A 23,064-nucleotide genomic window follows, 5' to 3' on the forward strand; every position below is an offset into this window, starting at 1 on the left:
TGATTTTTTTCTTCAACAAAAACATCTAGCAGTGAAAATATGCCCTTTTAATAAATAACTCACAGATACCAAACGCGAAAACATAACACGTTTAAAATTTAATTGCAAATAAAAAATGTTTAAAACATAATTGCATTGTGGAGAAAATAACAATAAAAAGTTTTAACATATTTCAAAAATTCCTTTAATTTTTAAATTTGAATTTTTTAATTTTAATTTTTTTTTTACTTTAAATAATTTAGTTATAGAATGTGTTTCAAAATGGTTTTTTAATTGAGAGTTCGCATGAAAAATTGTGCCTCAAAATGCAGATGTTTTTAATTTATTTTAGATTTTTTTCGACATAATATAATACTTTGTGAAATTACGACCTTTCCATAAGTTATTCACGCTTGTTCATCAAAACCAATATGTTTTTCAAAATAAACATGAAATTTCTCGTTAATACTCAGTTCCCAGACCGAGGATGATTTGTGCGCGACTGTCTCGATATGCTTGCTTCAATAAAAATATAGATCTGTAACGTGACAGATTCTGGTTGTAACGTGACAGATCATTGAGAATACTCCATAAAATCGAAAACAAAATTTTTCTTCAGAAAAACTATATTTCAAACTCTTCCTTGTTTTTCAAGCTTCAACTTAAACATGCAAATTTGGGGGCCAACGGAACAGACTTTTTCAATTTAGTCGGGCAACCTCCAAACACTGCGAAAATTGTGTAACGTGACAGACGTATTAAAATGACAATAACACGAAAACCGCTCATGATAGAAAATAACTTTCTGTAGATAAAATGTGCGGTTATGTGACCTTAATAATGTTCAGTTGGGATAGAATCTGGTTTTATCGTTTTTGCTGACTTATCTAATGAAATATGCGTTAAAATCTAACGTGACAGACAGAAGCCTTGACCATATATGCTTTCTGATAACAGATTTTTATTTGCGACTATCAATTTATTTCTGAAAATTTTCAGTGAGGGGAGCAAGGAAGCTAACCTAATTCGCCTTCAGCTCACACCATGAAAATTTTCTAGCAGCGCGCCTTGTGAACTTCGGTGAAAAGCATTGAATGAAGGAGAACCAGATGTGATGCGGTAACCGAGAGGTTTAAGTAGAAGACGCATATACACGTGAACTGCTAGGAACGCGTATAGCCATCGTTTAGTACGAGTGCGCCGCATTCGTTACATATGAAACTAAAAATGGGAACATCGTTATCATAGGCTTGACAGTATAGATAAAATACTAACCTAAAGTAGACTATATGACGACCATAGATTTAAGCTTGCCGAAACATCTTGTTCCTCGTTCTACCTTGTCTACCTTATTTTAGAACAACCGGTGATTGCCAGCACAAAAATCAGCCTGAGTAGTAGATTTGACTTCACTTAGCATCACCAGCTCATAAGTAATCATCGTTCCAGCCATCTGGAATAGAATAGGACATTGCTAACAAGGTATAGGAAGCAAAACAGTGTAAATTGGTTCCAACCGCCAGAATAATCTTCCGCTTGAGGAAGAAGAACTTGTGTCCCGATAGAACATTATCGATGTTTAAAATCTCGTTGGTGAATCGTTGAACGTTGATTGTCCAGGAGCTCATCGGGACAGCTCTTAAAATATTTAGAGGCTTCCTTGAAGCTACATAAATGTGAGACGATGCAAGCAGCATCACCAGTGTTCTCAATATCAAGAACATCAACGAAATCCGGTAGTAAGAGGTCGATAACGGGGAAGCGTTGATTCTAAAAAAATCAAGTACAGAAGTGTAATGACGGAGTACAATACTTTAACTACGCAATACGTACTGGACAGACATGTACAGCTGGTAGGTGATGAAGAAAAGATCCGAACCGCAAGTAACCATAATCATTGGAGAAAGAACACCGTCCATATAACCCACCAAGTTGGATAGCCGTGTGTAGTCCTGTCGAATTTCCGTCCAAAATGAATCCGGCATCGACTTTCCCTTCAGGTGTTCAATTCTGGAATAGAACTGCTCGAATCGTTTCGACAAACTCAAACTAATCAACGTTATGAAGAGGTCCATAAAAGACCACGCAAACAGGTAAATCTTGTGCACGAATTCGTTTAGCAATGCCAACGGTAGACTATACTTTACATATCCGAATATTTGTATATGCTCTCTTGCGTAAAACAATTCCCAGAAGGGTGTACTGTTGTCACAACGCAACATGTATTCCTGGTTGCTCACGTAGCATGACAACATGTGCAGGACGTCTTCAACTAAAAGAAATAATACGCTACTGTTCGAGTTAACCCTTAAAAGATAATACCTACTGAAAGCTAAAACTAATATGGAAATGCCAACGGCTCTGACTTGGAACTTCAAACTGCGCCCCTTTACCAGGTACGGTGAATGAAGGAAAACTTCTTCGTGCATCCGCCAGTTCGCCATCACCGTTCGCCATTGGATCGCAATCACGAAGAAACAAACCAATCCGCTATAGTTGAACACATAATAAAGAACCGCAGCTGAAAAGATTTTTTCAGTCAAAGAATATTCGAAACACATGTCACACAATTCGTCTACCTATGTTACTAGCTGTTGCAGTAGTACTAGCCACATGGTGTACCTGTGCGATGATAACCAAAGCACCTAGAACGAGTAGACAAAGCGAATACAAACTTCTCGGGCTGATCCATCGAAAAGCGATCCGATTGACGTCCTTGGAAAAGATGCCATCCACTGGGAAAAGTGCAAACAGTTGTGCTACAAAGATAATAGGTCGCAGTGCCGCCCAAAAATCATCAATCCTAGATTTATCCATCGTTGGTACGTCACAAAAAACTCCCTTTCAACGCCTACAAAAGAGTGCAGTGAAATGAAGCAGTGAAAACATTGGCGCAACAATGACAGTTCATAAAGCGCTATTGGTGGCCTCGATGTAGATGCTAAAGTTGTTGTTTTCTCCTGCACGTGGTCTCAATTAATGGTGAGAATGGAAACAGCTGCTTAGCGGGAAATTAAATATACGAGCAATCCATAGTCGAGTCAGGTGCCTGCTTGACCTGGTCCATTAGAACCAGTTCGTAGGTCACAAGAGTTCCAGCCATCTGATAAGAGGGGAAAAAGAAAGCACGTGAGAAACATTAAATACATTGTAGCAGTGATTGATCAGTGTGAAGCGGTTTGTTTGCAACATTAGTACTAATATGATTTAAATGACAGAGATGTTTTTCTCATTTGGGTAAGATTTTAATAAATAGGGTGCTTGTACCATTCAGTTCAGCCCCCACCTTCATTATCACTGCATTACTACCAAGTATAGAAACGAACTCACGGAATCTATCATTAAAACATGATTTGTTTATTTGAATTTGATTGGCATTTCATTGATTGCAAAACTTACGTAAAAACTTTTGGTTTCATAAAAAACATACCAAGTTTTTGCTCTATTTTCCCTACTTTCCCGTCTCAGGGAACTGGTTTGGACTGCCATCCGACCCGATGAAACCACTGCTCTTGCCTAGAACTGGATTCCTCCCCGGGACTACCTTGCGGCATTACTTCGGGGAGGAGGTTTTTTCAAATGCATAGCACACACTCTTATCCAACTACTTAGTAGTTAGTTCCTTCAGTAGGGTTACAGCACCACTCCTCGAAACACCACCAGTTCACGACCATCAAAACAAGCGTTCAGTTTCTGTATGGCAGTTCGAAAGCTATCCGTGGGTGGAGGCTTAGTGCTCTTCCCCTACGAAGACAATCTGGGCGGAATACTTCATATTGTTTAATTTACCGAGCCCTTCGGCTCCCTTGTGCAATTCAGCACCGCAACTCCCTTCTCGTACCATTCTGCACCACTTACTCGTTGAGCTCCCGCCTTGTTCGCAAACTACTCGGTCTAGTCACCGACGATGCACCTAGCCTACTCCGACGGAGAATTTCCCGGCGAGAGAAGCTCTCCCGAAACCAAGCCAACTAACCAGCTGTCGAGGTCAGTTCGGCGACTCGGGTGAAGCAGGGCGTCCGGTTCGGTGGTGCCCTGACGACCCGCGACTGGTGGTGTCTCGTCGTGGTCTACTCAGTCTAGTCCCGGCGGTGAATCTAGCTTACACCGCTGAGGAGTTCCCCGGTGAAAGAAGTTCTCCCGATACTGATTCTTGTTTTGTTTTTGCTATATTTCTTTCGGGCCAAGCGATTGGGTCCAGCGATTCCAGGTGAAGCGTGGCGTCAAGTTCGCTCGATTAGTCCCCTGCGGTGAATCTACTCTGGCGGAGAGTTTCCCGGCGGTGATTGCATTCCCGAAACCGCTACTCGCTGTTCATCATGCCAATTTCACTGTAAGGCAGTCATCATCGACGCCACCACTCTATTGACAGCGTTCCACATTTGTACGTCGCTTGCCTTTTGTAAAGAACATTATCCGGGTTGATGCCCGGCCCTCCCGTTTCGAGCATCTCTCTGCGTGTCGCTTCAAACCTCGGACATTGAAAGACCACATGCTCCGGTGTCCTTTCGACGTTCTCACACTCTGGGCACAACGGTGACGTTGCGTGCCCGAACAGATGAAGACTTCCTGAAGCAGCCGTGGCCCGACCGGAGCTGTGTCAAGTGAAAGTTCGCTTCTCCGTACTTTCTGTTGACCCACGTCGACAGGTTTGGGATAAGCCAGCAAGTCCACCTTCCTTTTTCGGCACTGTCCCTTTACTGCTGCCACCTCGCCATCGAATCGATTCTCAACATCTTTTTCGCGTTTCTGGTGTTTTTTCGATTGTAGCACTCGATATCATCCGCAAGACTGATGCAGATGGGGATCACCCGGCGATAACGCATACTGCCTCCGACGATATTGTTCTGTACGCACTCGCGACTCGTACGGCCATTATACGAAATGTCCTATTCAGCTTTTCACGGTTCCGCTTAGTTTTCCGCGCAGCACCCTGTCGCATTCCTTGCGATTTTTTTTTTTGGTTTCAACTGCTGGCCAAAGCGTCTTAATCCGCCAACTGTGCTCTAAAAACTAAACTAGCAATCGCGTGCCTACTTTTTAGCCACATTCAACACACTCACACTTGCTCACAAAATAGGATTTACTATTCCTTTCTCATTCTAATTCCCACAACTAAAAACATATACGCCAACAAAGCTTTCGCTCAGTTGTTAATATAAGGCGCGCCACCACTCCACCAGTCTCGCATCCACAAATCTTTATTTTTCTCTCGGTTTCACCCTCTCGTTTCCCATACGATTTCAAAACGTCAGCCACACACACTTACTCACGGGACAGCTCACTTTGCTACTGGTAAGTATGCTCAACTGCAACCCACACCGTCGCACACCCATCGGTCTATCGTTTATATCGCTCAGTTTCTCCCTCTCATTTCTAAAGCTTCGAAATTACGCTTTACAAATAATAGGGATAACAATTGTTTGCCAGCCATATTCAATGAAAAGATGTTGATATTTTTATGTGCTCTATTTATATTCTTCTGGGAAGGTCTTATCTACTACATCCTTCCGTACCTCCACTCTATTGATGTGAAATATACATACTTGTAGCCTTTAGTTCGCGCATGTGAGTACTTGGTTCAACAAATTGCTTCTCTAATATTTTTTCCCTTTTGCTGGGATGTCAGCTCCAGAGGTAACTTGCTTCTTCTTAACATTTTTGCTACAAAAGGTTTAACATTCATAGTGTGTAATTTCTTAGTGTTTGCCATTCTCAGATATCATGAATACGACTCATTTATTCAACAATGCAAAAATTCTCCTACCCATTCGTATGACTCTAAAACAATGAATACAAACGACCTTTTATTCGAAAAAAAACCTATCCAGATCCGATCCGTGTTCTCTCGCACTTGTACACATACGAACATTTGCAACCCGATTCCCGTCCTCTCGCACGAATCCTATCATATATCACACGATTTGCGTCCTCTTGCACGAATCTCAACAAATACCACTCGACTTGCGTCCTCTCACACAAATTACAACAAACCTGATTCTTGTCCTCCCGCACGAATCTCAACAAGTACAGCTCGACTCGCGTCCTCTCGCACAAGTCAAAACAAACCTGATTCGCGTCCTCTTGCACGAATCCAAACAAATCTGATTCGCGTCCTCTCGCACGAATCCAAACAAATCTGATTCGCGTCCTCTCGCACGAATCTCAACCACTCGACTCGCGTCCTCTCGCACAAGTCAAAAAATCCTGATTCGCGTCCTCTCGCACGAATCCAAATAAATCCGAACCGATTCGCGTCCTCTCGCACGAATCCAAATTAATCTGATTCGCGTCCTCTCGCACGAATCCAAACAAATCAGATTCGCGTCCTCTCGCACGAATCTCAACCACTCGACTCGCGTCCTCTCGCACGAGTCAAAAAAGCCTGATTCGCGTCCTCTCGCACGAATCCAATCAAATTCGAACCGATTCACGTCCTCTCGCACGAATCCAAACAAATTCGAACCGATTCGCGTCCTCTCGCACGAATCCAAACAAATTCGAACCGATTCGCGTCCTCTCGCACGAATCCAAACAAATCTGATTCGCGTCCTATCGCACGAATCTCAACCACTCGACTCGCGTCCTCTCGCACGAGTCAAACAATCCTGATTCGCGTCCTCTCGCACGAATCCAAACAAATTCGAACCGATTCGCGTCCTCTCGCACGAATCCAAACAAATCTGATTCGCGTCCTCTCGCACGAATCTCAACCACTCGACTCGCGTCCTCTCGCACGAGTCAAAAAATTCTGATTCGCGTCCTCTCGCACGAATCCAAACAAATTCGAACCGATTCGCGTCCTCTCGCACGAATCCAAACAAATCTGATTCGCGTCCTCTCGCACGAATCTCAACCACTCGACTCGCGTCCTCTCGTACGAGTCAAAAAAGCCTGATTCGCGTCCTCTCGCACGAATCCAAACAAATTCGAACCGATTCGCGTTCTCTCGCACGAATCCAAACTAATCTGATTCGCGTCCTCTCGCACGAATCTCAACCACTCGACTCGCGTCCTCTCGCACGAGTCAAAAAATCCTGATTCGCGTCCTCTCGCACGAATCCAAACAAATTCGAACCAATTCGCGTCCTCTCGCACGAATCCAGACAAATTCGAACCGATTCGCGTCCTCTCGCACGAATCCAAACAAATCTGATTCGCGTCCTCTCACACGAATCTCAACCACTCGACTCGCGTCCTCTCGCACGAGTCAAATAAGCCTGATTCGCGTCCTCTCGCACGAATCCAAACAAATTCGAACCGATTCGCGTTCTCTCGCACGAATCCAAACTAATCTGATTCGCGTCCTCTCGCACGAATCTCAACCACTCGACTCGCGTCCTCTCGCACAAGTCAAAAAATCCTGATTCGCGTCCTCTCGCACGAATCCAAACAAATACGCATGAATCTACACGCACGAACCTGTTTCCTGGCCTCTCGCACGTTCCAAAATCGGATACGCGTCCTCTCGCACAAATCTGCAAATTTACAAAAAAATTCACGACCTCCCGCGCGAATCAGTTTAGAAATCATTAAAACGTTTAAAGCTTTTATCATCAACTTGGCACAAAAGTTTAAAAAAGCAATACCAGCATTATCTCCCTACCATAATATGCGGGTTGACCTTTTCTAGCACCATACGAAATGCGAACGCTTACTTCAGCAGTACCAGATGAGTAATCACTGGCACCTGTAACCCTCTACACATTCTTCTATAAAGACCAACATGGCCGCTGTAAAATCTCCCTAAAGCTTAACATTGTATCGCCAAATACGAATCACGCACCATCGATTTACTTGAACACAGATAAATATAAATCTCGCAACATCACTCTACGGCAACACATCACGTTCTTAAAAAGAATCCGCCATTCACAGTACATACCGGTCACTGGGAGCCACTGCGCCATTGTCGCATTCCTTGCGATTTTTTTTTTCGTTTCAACTGCTGGCCAAAGCGTCTTAATCCGCCAACTGTGCTCTAAAAACTAAACTAGCAATCGCGTGCCTACTTTTTAGCCACATTCAACACACTCACACTTGCTCACAAAATAGGATTTACTATTCCTTTCTCATTCTAATTCCCACAACTAAAAACATATACGCCAACAAAGCTTTCGCTCAGTTGTTAATATAAGGCGCGCCACCACTCCACCAGTCTCGCATCCACAAATCTTTATTTTTCTCTCGGTTTCATCCTCTCGTTTCCCATACGATTTCAAAACGTCAGCCACACACACTTACTCACGGGACAGCTCACTTTGCTACTGGTAAGTATGCTCAACTGCAACCCACACCGTCGCACACCCATCGGTCTATCGTTTATATCGCTCAGTTTCTCGCTCTCGTTTCTAAAGCTTCGAAATTACGCTTTACAAATAATAGGGATAACAATTGTTTGCCAGCCATATTCAATGAAAAGATGTTGATATTTTTATGTGCTCTATTTATATTTTTCTGGGAAGGTCTTATCTACTACATCCTTCCGTACCTCCACTCTATTGATGTGAAATATACATACTTGTAGCCTTTAGTTCGCGCATGTGAGTACTTGGTTCAACAAATTGCTTCTCTAATATTTTTTCCCTTTTGCTGGGATGTCAGCTCCAGAGATAACTTGCTTCTTCTTAACATTTTTGCTACAAAAGGTTTAACATTCATAGTGTGTAATTTCTTAGTGTTTGCCATTCTCAGATATCATGAATACGACTCATTTATTCAACAATGCAAAAATTCTCCTACCCATTCGTATGACTCTAAAACAATGAATACAAACGACCTTTTATTCGAAAAAAAACCTATCCAGATCCGATCCGTGTTCTCTCGCACTTGTACACATACGAACATTTGCAACCCGATTCCCGTCCTCTCGCACGAATCCTATCATATATCACACGATTTGCGTCCTCTTGCACGAATCTCAACAAATACCACTCGACTTGCGTCCTCTCACACAAATTACAACAAACCTGATTCTTGTCCTCCCGCACGAATCTCAACAAGTACAGATCGATTCGCGTCCTCTCGCACAAGTCAAAACAAACCTGATTCGCGTCCTCTTGCACGAATCCAAACAAATCTGATTCGCGTCCTCTCGCACGAATCTCAACCACTCGACTCGCGTCCTCTCGCACAAGTCAAAAAATCCTGATTCGCGTCCTCTCGCACGAATCCAAATAAATCCGAACCGATTCGCGTCCTCTCGCACGAATCCAAATTAATCTGATTCGCGTCCTCTCGCACGAATCCAAACAAATCAGATTCGCGTCCTCTCGCACGAATCTCAACCACTCGACTCGCGTCCTCTCGCACGAGTCAAAAAAGCCTGATTCGCGTCCTCTCGCACGAATCCAATCAAATTCGAACCGATTCACGTCCTCTCGCACGAATCCAAACAAATTCGAACCGATTCGCGTCCTCTCGCACGAATCCAAACAAATTCGAACCGATTCGCGTCCTCTCGCACGAATCCAAACAAATCTGATTCGCGTCCTATCGCACGAATCTCAACCACTCGACTCGCGTCCTCTCGCACGAGTCAAACAATCCTGATTCGCGTCCTCTCGCACGAATCCAAACAAATTCGAACCGATTCGCGTCCTCTCGCACGAATCCAAACAAATCTGATTCGCGTCCTCTCGCACGAATCTCAACCACTCGACTCGCGTCCTCTCGCACGAGTCAAAAAATCCTGATTCGCGTCCTCTCGCACGAATCCAAACAAATTCGAACCGATTCGCGTCCTCTCGCACGCATCCAAACAAATCTGATTCGCGTCCTCTCGCACGAATCTCAACCACTCGACTCGCGTCCTCTCGCACGAGTCAAAAAAGCCTGATTCGCGTCCTCTCGCACGAATCCAAACAAATTCGAACCGATTCGCGTTCTCTCGCACGAATCCAAACTAATCTGATTCGCGTCCTCTCGCACGAATCTCAACCACTCGACTCGCGTCCTCTCGCACGAGTCAAAAAATCCTGATTCGCGTCCTCTCGCACGAATCCAAACAAATTCGAACCGATTCGCGTCCTCTCGCACGAATCCAGACAAATTCGAACCGATTCGCGTCCTCTCGCACGAATCCAAACAAATCTGATTCGCGTCCTCTCGCACGAATCTCAACCACTCGACTCGCGTCCTCTCGCACAAGTCAAAAAATCCTGATTCGCGTCCTCTCGCACGAATCCAAACAAATACGCATGAATCTACACGCACGAACCTGTTTCCTGGCCTCTCGCACGTTCCAAAATCGGATACGCGTCCTCTCGCACAAATCTGCAAATTTACAAAAAAATTCACGACCTCCCGCGCGAATCAGTTTAGAAATCATTAAAACGTTTAAAGCTTTTATCATCAACTTGGCACAAAAGTTTAAAAAAGCAATACCAGCATTATCTCCCTACCATAATATGCGGGTTGACCTTTTCTAGCACCATACGAAATGCGAACGCTTACTTCAGCAGTACCAGATGAGTAATCACTGGCACCTGTAACCCTCTACACATTCTTCTATAAAGACCAACATGGCCGCTGTAAAATCTCCCTAAAGCTTAACATTGTATCGCCAAATACGAATCACGCACCATCGATTTACTTGAACACAGATAAATATAAATCTCGCAACATCACTCTACGGCAACACATCACGTTCTTAAAAAGAATCCGCCATTCACAGTACATACCGGTCACTGGGAGCCACTGCGCCATTGTCGCATTCCTTGCGATTTTTTTTTTTCGTTTCAACTGCTGGCCAAAGCGTCTTAATCCGCCAACTGTGCTCTAAAAACTAAACTAGCAATCGCGTGCCTACTTTTTAGCCACATTCAACACACTCACACTTGCTCACAAAATAGGATTTACTATTCCTTTCTCATTCTAATTCCCACAACTAAAAACATATACGCCAACAAAGCTTTCGCTCAGTTGTTAATATAAGGCGCGCCACCACTCCACCAGTCTCGCATCCACAAATCTTTATTTTTCTCTCGGTTTCACCCTCTCGTTTCCCATACGATTTCAAAACGTCAGCCACACACACTTACTCACGGGACAGCTCACTTTGCTACTGGTAAGTATGCTCAACTGCAACCCACACCGTCGCACACCCATCGGTCTATCGTTTATATCGCTCAGTTTCTCCCTTTCGTTTCTAAAGCTTCGAAATTACGCTTTACAAATAATAGGGATAACAATTGTTTGCCAGCCATATTCAATGAAAAGATGTTGATATTTTTATGTGCTCTATTTATATTTTTCTGGGAAGGTCTTATCTACTACACACCCCAGACACGATTTTCATTAGGATGACAAAACAGTAGACCGCCGACGTTTGGCATGATTCTCGCTATTGCGTTGGTTTCATTCACCGACTTTTCGCAGGTATAGTCGACGTGGTTGTTGAAGCTCAACCGGTTTTCACTCCCAATTGCTTCAATGCACGCTTCGATGCCCTCCGACGTCGATCTGCATCTGTTGAACCACTTTGCAGTTGCTGACCAACAACATCTCCTTCTTGTGGTGAGTTATTTGCAGCTTGACCCCGTTAATCCAGTGTCTATTGTCTCCGACCACTTCTTCAAGTGTCTCATGCAGCACCATTAGTGACACGTCTTCCGCGAAACCCACTGTTTTCACTTTTCTGGGTAGCCGCAGTGTTAAGAGCCCATCGTACATCGTTTTCCAGAGAGTTGGACCGAGAATGGAGCCCTGATGAACGCACGCTGAAACTCGCATTGACTTCTGCCCTTGCCTCGTCTCGTACAGCAGCACTCTGCTTTGGAAGTAGCTCTTCAGGATAATAGTCGGGAACCCTCATTCTGTGCAGCGCTGCAGCGATGGCTCTCCAGCTGGCGCTGTTAAATGCATTCTTCACATCTATCGTGACCATAGCTTAGTATCGATCTCCTCTTCGCTTCTGTTTAGAAGCCTTCTCAGCACTCTAGAGCAGGGTTCGAATTGCCTCCACTGCCGATACTCCTTTGCGAAGTCCGAACTGCATCTTGGACAGTCCGCGCACACCCTCCGTGCATTTCAACAGCCTGTTAAACAGATTCTTTCCGAGTGTATCCAGCAGACATATAGGCATTTACGAGCCTGGATAGCTCGGTGGCTTCCCTGGCTTCGGTAGTAACACCAGCTTCTGTACCTTCCACATTCCGGGGAAGTAGCCCTCAGTTGAACACTTCTACAGCACCATCTTGAACATGTCCGGAAATGCCAGGATTGAAGCTTTCAGCACCACGTTTTGTATTCTATACGGACCGGGGACTTTCTTTGGTTTCTGGCGCTTAGATGCTTCTGCGAGCTCATCGTTAGTCACTTGCCGATCGTCCGTTTGTGCTCCTTCTTATTCCCCATACAGTGTCTGAGGCCAGATAGTTAGATTGTGGTTCGGAAAAGACCTTCGACGATTATCTTCAGCTTACCCGGGCACATTTCAACTGGCACTTTCGCCATCACGACTCGGTACGCGTCGCCCCAGTAGTAATCTGACTTGCAAGGTCTGATATCCTGTTTCAAAGCGCCCCTAGCTTCCCGAAACGCTGTCTTGCGTTCTTCTCTATCTGGTTCAGATATTGCTCTCTGGGCCCGCTTTCTGGCTCTGAGGCAAGCAACGCGTAGCGTTCTAAGAGTCTCGTTCCACCAGTAAGCCGGTCGCCGTTTATTGCGCGATTTTAGTTTTCGCGGCATTGTGACGTCAGAAGCCGCCACAATCCTTCTTGTTAGGTCAGCCGCATCCACGTTCTCGGTCTCACCGTTCGACCGAAGCGCCTCAACGAAGAGGTCTTTGTTGAAGGCTTTTGTCTTCCACTCTCGCTCACCTTCTCCGCGCTGCAGCAAGGTTCCGTTGACCGATACGGTAGCGAATCGCGTGGTGGTCGCTAGTCGTATATGTTTCGCATACTCTCCAATCCATATTCGCCATCAATGAAGGACTACAGAATGTAAAGTCGATGATAGACTCCCTCCCGTGTCTCTGAAATATGTTAACGGAACCTTCATTTCACAATCGTACGTCCAACTTTGCTAGAGCTTCTTGCAGGATACAACCGCTTGTGTTAGTTACTCTACTGCCCCACTCCACAGCCCATGCGTTGAAGTCACCACCAATGACTACCGGCTTCCAACCGATCAACTGTTCAGTCAACTGCTCCAGCATTAAGCTGAACTGCTCCACTGCCCATCTTGGAGAAGCGTAACAGCTTCACACGAAGACGCCGTTGATTTTGGCGATCACGAAGCCTTCATGTGAGCGTTCTACAACTTCTTGAATGGGGAATCGGCGCATAACTTGAATCACAGCCGTTCCCGATCTATTCGCCACCCAGTTGCCGTTATCAGGAATGACTTGATACGGATCTGCAATGAATGCGACGTAACACATAGCTTCTGCCGTAAGCTGCCACAACAGCTGCTGTGCGATATCACAGTGATTCAGATTTATCTGGGTTATTTCGATTACTATTGACCTGCAGTCGCTCTTTTGTAGCCAGGGCATTCAAAACCATCCGTCTGATGGTCGTTTCCGTCCGCTGGAGTACAACGCATGCACTTCGGCCTCTGCGTGCAGTCTCTCGCAAGATGACCCGTCTCTCCGCATTTCCAGCACATTCTGGATCTATCCGGGCCCTTGCAAGCCCCTGCCAAATGTCCAAAACCCAAACACTTGAAGCATTTCTTCGCTTGTTGATTCACTCGTGGAGCGGCTCTCAACGGGCATCTCGACCATCCAACCGTAACTTTGCCTACCTCCAGCGGCAGCGGTTACCGGTAAACGAATCATCGCTGTCTGAGTTCCTCCATATTCCTTCTTTAACCGGATCGGCATATGCACCTCGCCCAGGTTACACTGCTGCTTCAGTGCACCTCACAGTTCATCTTCCGTCGCGATTTCATCAAGTTCCTTGCACATAATCACCATCTTCGTGTTTAAGGCTTCAATTTTTGCCATTTCCCGTATTGATTTGGTAATAGTCTCCTGCGAGGTCGAGCTGTTAATCGTGGGATCCTTCGTCAACTCGAAGAGCATCTCGCTTTTTTGGGTACGCCTAATTCTTACCATTTTTTCCCTCAAATCCTGCTCCTCTTTGATCTTCTTGAGCAGCGCTGCATAAGTCGTCGAGTCATTGGCTTTGACGAGCACGGCTTCTCCCTTTGACGCCTTCTGACGAGGCTTTCCTCTCCTGGTCGCCTCACTCTTTCGCTCATCTTTCTGCTTTTCCTGTTTCCTATGTTTCTCCTTCCGATCTACAACGGTACTCTAGCATTCTCCCTGTTGGGTTGCGTCTTTTCCTCCAGCAACAGCAGCGTCCTCGAGCGCCTACTTCTTTGGCCCGCCTGGTCTTTCGTCTCCTTGCAAGGATTTTGTCCTCGTTGGACTCATGGAAGCTGGCGTGTTCTCAACTCCAATCTGCTTCTCCTTACCATGTTCCGGATGGGCTAGGAAGATAGTAGCCTTAGTCGACGCCATGCTTGCTTAGCTACATTCGCCCTCCGCATTGCCGTGTCATACTCCTTCACGGCAGGTTTCTGAGAACCATCTCCTTAACCCATTCATGCCCATGTTGTTTGTGGACAACAACGTTTTTAAACAGCTATAACTTTTGTTTGAGGCAAGATTTGTTCGCAAAAACAAGTAAGGCTAATAAATGTGACTTTCATTTGAGTCATTTGAGCGTTAACAGTTACAAGGATCAGCTCTAAAACAGCAGTTATTGCAATTAGTCTGATTGGATTCCAACGGAGCAGTGCTGCCAGAACCAATTTACGTTAACGACTGAAAAAGATTTTTTCATATATCTTCCTTATGGTGCAATATTTTTGAAAACTGATAAAACTTATCAATTTCGGCTATCTTTGGCTACGTTTTCCATGCAATTGAACAATTGTAAATATTCTAGGAGAATGGTATTGAGCATTAGAAGGTAAAAATTGAGCAGCTGCTAGCACTACGAGGGAAGCACCTATCTTTATGAAAAAAGACTTTTAGTGTTTCTTGATCTCATCGTTTTCAAGGAAAATAGTTCTGAAACCCTACATGAAAAAAGTTGGGCATGAAATGGTTAATGTTTCTCGCATCCTCAAACTTATGGAGCTCCTCCACTAAGTACTTCGCTGTCACTACTTTTGACTTCTGTGAGGTGGAGCTCATCCCGCTCCGCTATGGCTGTTGGCACAGCTTCTGCTGTTGCTGCTATTTCCCCTCTTTCTGTTTTTGCTGAATTACTTCAGCTGCTGATGGTGGTGATGACCTCACCAAACCACCTCTAGTGAACGGATTCCGCTCTGTATGTGTGAGTTTCTTTGTTTTTTTTACCATTTATTGGCCCGCGATCTCCACTCTAGTTGCCTCTTATCATCCCATGATTATCTATGAAGCAGGGAGGTTTTCCTTGAAGGGGAGTAGTGTTCAGAGCCGGATCGGCGTATAATCGGGGATGGTTCATCCGAAGGTAGTACCACCAACTAAATGGTAACGAGTTAGTTTTGAACGAACCCGGAGACCTGCCAGGGGTTTGTCGGGACGGGTGCAGTCATGCTGTTGGCCCACTCGCCATTTCAAATCGGTGTCATCCTTCCTTACTCAAGGAGTAGCTCAACACACCTGTCAGCCCAAAGTCGTCGTCCAATTCGTGATCCGTGTCCTGTCCGTTGACGTTCGCCGTATACCAAAGTCAGGACGTTACTGGCGTAGATTCTGATGTGCCGTTTGAAAGTCTTGCTGGGCTAAAGTGCAATCTTAGGATCTTAGCAGAAGCGGCACAGACTAACTTCGTCGGAGCCGCTTTCGAAGTTCTGGCTTTTTAGAGGTTTAGCAGAGCCCAGTTCAAACCGCACCATATCCCAGAAAAACTTCCCAACTCGCAGTAGGTCCGGGGTGATGATCGTGCTTTTTCTAGTAAGATTTAAAAAGCTTCAAAAGCCTTGCCTGCAGAGTATTGGTGTATTGGCACTGTGTGGGACTCACGACTTACGTTTGTCCACTAAAACACTCCTTTCTCTTTTTTCGCCCTTCTTCCCCACGAAACTACATCAAGGTATAACTTCGTGGGGGGGCTCGTGTTCTTTCGTCCAACCTCTTTGTTCTGCTCTATTTCGGAGCCTCACGACCTTTGAGTTTTGATTTAACTCTTGACTCTTCTCTTGCTTCTTGTCTCCATCTATTAGGTAGCCTTTTTATCTCTCAGCTCCGTGAGCCGTTCAGACGCTGATTCCATGAACCATTTAGCTCCTGTTTCCGTGAGTCATTCAGCTCCCGGCCTCATCACGATCTACTCGGATAGTCCCCGACGGTGAGCTCACCCTACTCCAACCGATAGTTCCCCGACGGAGGAATTTCTCCCAAGGGACCGTTCATAAATTAGGTAACGCTTTTAGGGGATGAGGGGGAACGACAAATTGTGGCATGTTTTGACATATGGGAGAGGGGGAGTAAGTTATAATGTTACGTAACATGTTTCTATTGTAGAAAAAAAATTAAGAATTTGTTACGTAGTAGGGGAGGGAGGGATCGATAAAATTGTGACGATTTGTTACATTGGGGGAGGAGGGAGTTAGTTTTGGGCAATTTTTGCGTTACGTAAATTATTAATAGTCCCCAACACTGATACCCACTTCCTGGAGCCATTTACATCCCAGCCTAACCGAGATCTACTCGGATATTATCCGGCTGTGAACTACCCGACTGAGAGTTCCCCTGCAGCGGAATTTCTCTAGGTATCCGTGTTTGTGACGTGAGGCGATTAGCTACCAGTTACCCTACCGTGAACTATAGATTTCTACCCGAAACCGATGTTCGTTTCCGCGAGCCATTCAGCTCCCCGCTTCTTCCCGATCTACTTGATCTAGTTCTCAGCGGTGGACATAGCCTACTCCGCGGGCCAGCCAGAAGGTGCTGAGGTCTGTCCAGCGATTCCGGGTGGAGCGTAGCTTCCGATTCACTGGCGCCCTAACGACCCACTGCTAACTGATCGACGCGGTCTACTCGCTATAATCACCAGCAGTGGATCTAGTCTTCTCACGAGCTACCCCGTAGGGTGTCGAGGTTGGTCCGGCGATTCCGGTGAAGCCTGACGTGCGGTTTACTAACGACCCGAACCTGGTGCTATATCGCGTACTACCCGACTGGTCCCCGGCGGTGGAGGGTTTTCCGGCGGCGAAATTTCTCCTGAAACCCGATTTATGGTTTCATGGCTGTGTATGTATGAAAATATGAGCGCGTTTGCGGGGAATCAGCCAATTAACGAGATGCGCGAGGACAATTTAGACATGATAATACGCTGAAACAGGCACGTGCGCAAGGGGGGGGGGTTCAAAGCCATCCCATGAAGGTTTCGAATTACATTTAAAAATGTATTAACTTCCTATTTAGGAAAAAAAATATACTGCAAACCGTTTTGACAAACATAAATGTCATTTTAGTTCGGTCACTCTAGAAACAAGTCAATGAAGAAACCAAAGACGAAACTTTGCGAGAGTGGCTGGAAGGGAATGTATGTCAAGTTGGACGGCTTCTCTGATGGATCAGTTCACGTTTCGACAAGCTTCGATATTGGCAACAGTGGTGAGTAAACAGCAGATGTCGGTCAGCGGGCTAGCAACGGCAACTAAGGAGGAAATAACACGAAGTTGGAGAAAATCGGGATATCGTTGTCTAGAGAAATTTTACCGCCGATGATTATTCCGTTGGAATGGCAGCGAAATGGATCGCGAAAATGGGCATCGGTATAGGGTGAAATACCGCCGCCGAGAAGTTCTCAGCACCAGCTAGCAGATAAATAGGAACGACTAGCACCAAGAAGGGTAGAAAGCCCGACGAAGGTGGCTGTAAACAGGTAACTTTTTATACTGACGGGATAGAAAGTTGGTGTCTTCGACAAGGTTATAGAAATGCTCGTAATGAAGAATTTTGGTGAACAACTTGAACTTGTAGGACTTAATGTTATCGATTTATATAGCGTTTTTAAGGCCCTCTACATTTGTTTGGAACATGGTTTGCACGAAAAGTCACAGTGGAAAAAGTTATATTAAAGAAACTAAATTTAAGGGTGTTGCTATAGAAAACGCTTTATAAATCGATAACTTTAAATCCAACAAGTTCAAGTTGTTCAAAAAAATTCTTCATTACGAGCATTTCTAAAGCTTTGCCGAAGACACCAACTTTCTTCCCCGTCAGTATAAAGAGTTAATTTTTTAGTTTGATCGTAGTAAGCCATGCCTAATTTTGATTTTTATAAGTTTTTGGGGAATATTCTGACAAACAATTCGTCCAAAGATACCCTGTGAATATATTCGATTGTTCGACCTTGTAAGTAGCGCTTTGTCTACTGGCCGGCACTTTCCGACGAATATCTTCCGTCACACACGCGCACTTCATACAATTGCTGTTGTGGCTGTTAACTGTCCTGGACCGGTTTATCGAGGACGTCTTGCATATACCGTGGTCTGTCACTAACTAAAACATCACCGCGATGGCCGCCTTCCACCCGACCAAAACAAAACCGACAAAACTGTCAAAAAAAATGCGGACGAACATGGTCAGACGATTTAAACAGTTTGACGTTTAACTCAACTCGCCTGTGCTAATTGCCCCTAGGAACAAATGCAATTTGCGAATGCGATTTAAAGGCAACTTCAACACTTACAAATTTTCTGGCGGCTGAAAAGGACTTGGTTGTATTTGCGTTTTTCAAATATGGCGGTTCATGTTTAAATAGTTTTTTTTAAACAATTGGCGTGTTCTCGCTTGTATTTTGTTTGTTTAGTGCACTTCATTTAGCCAACGAATGTGGAAAATGGTGGAATCGTGTGTAAATATAGTGGAACAAGATATCTGACCTAAACTCTTAATAAAAGTCATATTGTGGTAAGTTTTGGTGTGCAATGCCAATTTAACCATTGATTCTTCCTATTATTTGGTGGTGATTACCTAGTGTAGTGATAAGTTTATGTGAGTAGATAATGAATCCGAAAATAAGTAATATTTATAATTTTCATGTTAGACAATTAAGGGTGATTATATGGCGCGTTCCCTGGGCGATTTGGGGGCGATTTAAAGGCGGGTAGAGCGGCTAAAAATAGTCGGCGGCAAATCGCCCAAATGTTGCATTTGAAATAGCCCCCTAATTGCCAGCAATTTGCTGGCAAATTGAAGGACAATTAGCGCATCCGAGTTGGCAAATAGCCCCCCGTTAGCCAGCAACTTGCCCTTTTTGACTGGGAAACCGCCTCGGTGCATAGCTGTCATCGCCCTGGCAGTATATCCAGCAACCAAGAGGGTGACGTGACGTCATATTTTCGTAGCCAACATAAGAACTTTGCTTGTAACGAAATTAATTCTAAATACGAACGAGGAGCACTTTAGTTTACATCAAATCAGTTAGTGTTCATTGTTTTCTTTTGTTTACTGCTACTATTGTTTGCTGATGACATTTTAAGCGATTTTGACGTTGTCAAACTGACCCCCATCGATCGGTGGAAAAACGATGTTGCCTATTGTCAAACTCTGTATGTAGAGATAGGGATGCCAGTTGCCTGCCAGCAACCAATTGAACAGCAAAAGGAGAACGGTGACCTGACTAATCCCTATGTTATTTATCTACAAACATAAAACAAAAATTATCTAACCTAGCTGCACGAACGAAACCGTTCTTATACTCGAAAATGAACGAAATTTACATGAAAAAGTGAACGGTATGGAATAGCGGTGAGCATAATTTTACTTGTCAACAAATACACTCTACGGAGTGTATACCCACAAATAGGTATATTTCCACCCAGTGCTAAATTGTTATCCTGACGTGTTACAACCTCTAGTGAATTAAGTTCACGTTTTTGGGCCTTCCGACTACTATGCGGCGGTGTCTTTTGATGACTCCTTCTCGATAACAAACATTTACCCAATTTGTTGAGCTGAGTCGTTTGGTTCACAAGACTAGATCCAACCCTCTGAAAAAATCTTCAAAATTTGAGGATTTCTGTACGTTTCATTTAAAATAAACGTTTAAGAAATCAACCCCCCCCCCCCCCACCGCCCTGGAGAATTTTCTGCGCATGGGTCTGCACCAAATAACAAAACCTAATACATCGATTAGCGGTAAACCTAGTTTACCCAGTGCTTGAATACGTTGAAACCAATTCTGGTAAAAAAATTGACACACAAGTCAAGTTCAAAGAAAGTATCCAAATTCACCTAATATTCAAATTTACACAAACTGTACAAACTTTTTCACAATTTGCAGAAACATGTACTTACTGCCAAAATGATTTGCCTCTTCAAAAAGAAAAACTTCTTCCCTGACAGCGTATTGTCTCCCGATGCTACATCATCTGACAAACGTTGAAGCTGAAATTAAGGGTGAGCTAAAGTAAAACAACTTTACAAGATTCGCTGCTTTTTCTGTACTTACATCAAGGCACCAATCTTTGGACGGCACATTTCGCAATAAATTTAACGGGCTTACTGCTGCAACGTGCACACCCGAGCTAACATAAAGCATGCAAATCGTTCGGAAGATCAGCAAAATTAGCGAATACCAAAAGTAAGCCATAGTGGCGACCGCTGGACGTCGCCTGCAATCAAGCATTCGTAATTATTACCATCTCGTCACTGAACTCTGTTTTCCTTACTGGAACCCGTTGAAAAGCTGTGTCGCTATGAAGTACATGTCGTTGGCACAAGCCAACAGAATCAGTGAACCGAATTTGTCATCCAAAAATAGAACTAGCTGAGAGACGGCCACGTAGTCTCTACGGATGTCGCGCCAGAAGTTTGCGGGATGAACGACGCCCTCAATGCTAGCCAACCGATGGTATAGTTGACTGTACCGAAACTGAGCTCCAAAGCTGAACGATATTATAAACATGTCCAAATATGTCCAGGTATAGCGCATGCACTTGTTAATCCACTGGTGGATAAGATGGAATCAGTTAACTACTTTGAATGCAAAAGTTTTACCTACCTCTACAATTATCACCGATCCGTAATTAACCGGAACTATCCGGAAGATCTGCGGGTACTCTCGAAAATAAAAATTTTCCCAGAAACTTACGTTTGTCCGATTGCAGAAATCCATCTGTACGATATTATCCTGATAGGATGAATAGTACAGTAGCGAGTCTTCTACTATTGCCAAAACAAAAATTCCGAACACAAGTGAGCGAATTCTCCAGATAAGACTCCACTTCATCAGTCGTTTGGTCACTCTGTTGTAAGGATCTCTGAGAAACAAACTCTCGCAGGCACTAAATTGCATCAAAATCTCATGCCAGCGGAAAGCGATGAATAAAAACAGAATAGCCGCGGTGTAAACCACCAACAAATAGACCAGGTCCCCAAAAAAGCTAACATTTAATCCTTTCAAAATGCATCTTCGACAAGCTAGTACAACGTAAACGCCTACGACAAGCGCATAGGTCAGTGAGTAAATGAAACGGAAGCTTCGCAGTTTGAAGCGCGTGTTTCTGGAGTTGCGATTGAAGATTCCAACCACCGGCATGAGAGTTAAACACTGCCCTAAAAGTAGAACTGCGAGCAAGATATTAAAATAATTTTAACTGTGATCCAAATTCTTCCCACCAACCAGGAGCCACAGCCTGATGAAAGCTTCCATCGTAGCTATTATGGGGTTTGAGCGGCAGAGTTCTTGCCCACGGAAATCGGAAACGATGTAACTTCTTAACGTTACGCGAGGTCACTGTCAGCAGCTTCATGCCACCCGGTCACGTGATTCCACAAGGAACTGATTTGGTCAAGGCAGACAGTTGTCGACTGGAAACGACGGTGGGACAATTTACAGCTATATTTATCGGAACTCGGAGCGAGAGAGAGGTTATTTATGAACCAGCCCAGCCTATGGGCACGGCAAGATTGAATAGAAACTTGAAAGCAATTTACGCAGCATGTGAGGGTTGCATACCTAGCGAGCGCTTATCGCTCGATCATTACTAGAGACACGTGTTGTGGGCCTCCGTTAAAAATCAATTTGTGGCTGTGTGTCTCCACAATGTAGGCTGTCTCTGTTCCATCAATCGACTAAGGTTAGGTTTTAGATGTTTGACCCTCAAAAGAAAAATGGCACGAAGTGACACCGCTCCTTCATTGGAGATTTCAAGTCTATTATTCTCGTGGAACTTTTCAATAGGTTGAAAGTAACAATAGGAAATTCTAGTTGTTAACTTTCTGTTTTTCCCTCGTAATTGCAGAGCCATCATATTTTGCCTGCATACTTACATCGTATTTTAACTTCAAACTTGTTTTTACACGGCAGTGATCAGGTGTAGCGAAACTGGATACATTGGCTCAAATTGCACGTTCCCCGTATGTAGTCGGAGATTTATGTTGGGTATTACTTTTATCACTACAGCATAGTTGTTTTTTTTAATGTACTGCTAAGCCGACCAATGGATCTACGTGCGATATGTCTAGATACGATACGTGAGGAATTCATCTACAATTGATTTGTTTTGACAGACCAATGTCACATTAGAGTGAATTGATTACAATACATCCCAACTTTGAGCCTAGTTATCTTCCAGTAAGTTTCTCGCTTCTCAAACGTATTAGCTCAGCGTTTATTTAAAAGTGTTTTTAATATAATAGAAAATAAAGAATTAGATACGCTAGTCTTCAGTAAAGTTGTTGAAAATGACATTACAAACAACTTTGTTGAAGACGTGAGAGTTCACACTGTCGGAATGACTGTCAATCCAACGAATAATGGCTAAAAATCTTGGATGTAAGGTTCATTTGCTACGCAGAAGTAAATTCATGAGAACATATTTTGGTGATGGGAGAAAGCTGAAAAGCATCAACTTCATACAAATTCTTTAATAATTTTCTTTTAATAAAAAAACTTTAACCACTATCAAAAGGTGAATCGAAGAAATGATATGTAGCTTGCACCAAACTGTTGTCATGTTTCTATAGTGATACTAACCAAATTTTCGACTCATGTGATGGATCTAGACGTAGTCTCCGTTGAGGGGCATTAAAGGTCCCCTATTTCTTTGATCAACGACTAAAGGTAACAGCCGATGTACCTATACTTATGCAGCATGTTGTTATATTGTAAATGAAGGATATTG

The 23,064-nt window shown here is 44.1% G+C and overlaps 1 protein-coding gene across 1 annotated transcript; it reads right to left on the reverse strand.

The window, feature by feature from the left end:
* Positions 1-580: 580 nt before the first annotated feature.
* Positions 581-21,825, reverse strand: LOC131680768 (uncharacterized). Its single transcript, XM_058961479.1, has 13 exons — positions 21,561-21,825; positions 20,940-21,505; positions 20,608-20,885; positions 20,388-20,550; positions 20,234-20,323; positions 3,003-3,082; positions 2,896-2,950; positions 2,559-2,820; positions 2,306-2,500; positions 1,813-2,251; positions 1,497-1,749; positions 1,255-1,432; positions 581-1,200 (listed from the first exon to the last, which is right to left on the reverse strand). Exons 1-12 carry the CDS (start codon positions 21,688-21,690, stop codon positions 1,334-1,336), a joined length of 2,610 nt encoding a protein of 869 aa, XP_058817462.1. The 5' UTR covers positions 21,691-21,825; the 3' UTR covers positions 581-1,200; positions 1,255-1,333.
* Between the last annotated feature and the right edge of the window lie 1,239 nt (positions 21,826-23,064).

The sequence above is a fragment of the Topomyia yanbarensis genome, chromosome 2 (genome assembly GCF_030247195.1).
Source record: "Topomyia yanbarensis strain Yona2022 chromosome 2, ASM3024719v1, whole genome shotgun sequence".
NCBI lineage: Eukaryota > Metazoa > Arthropoda > Insecta > Diptera > Culicidae > Topomyia > Topomyia yanbarensis.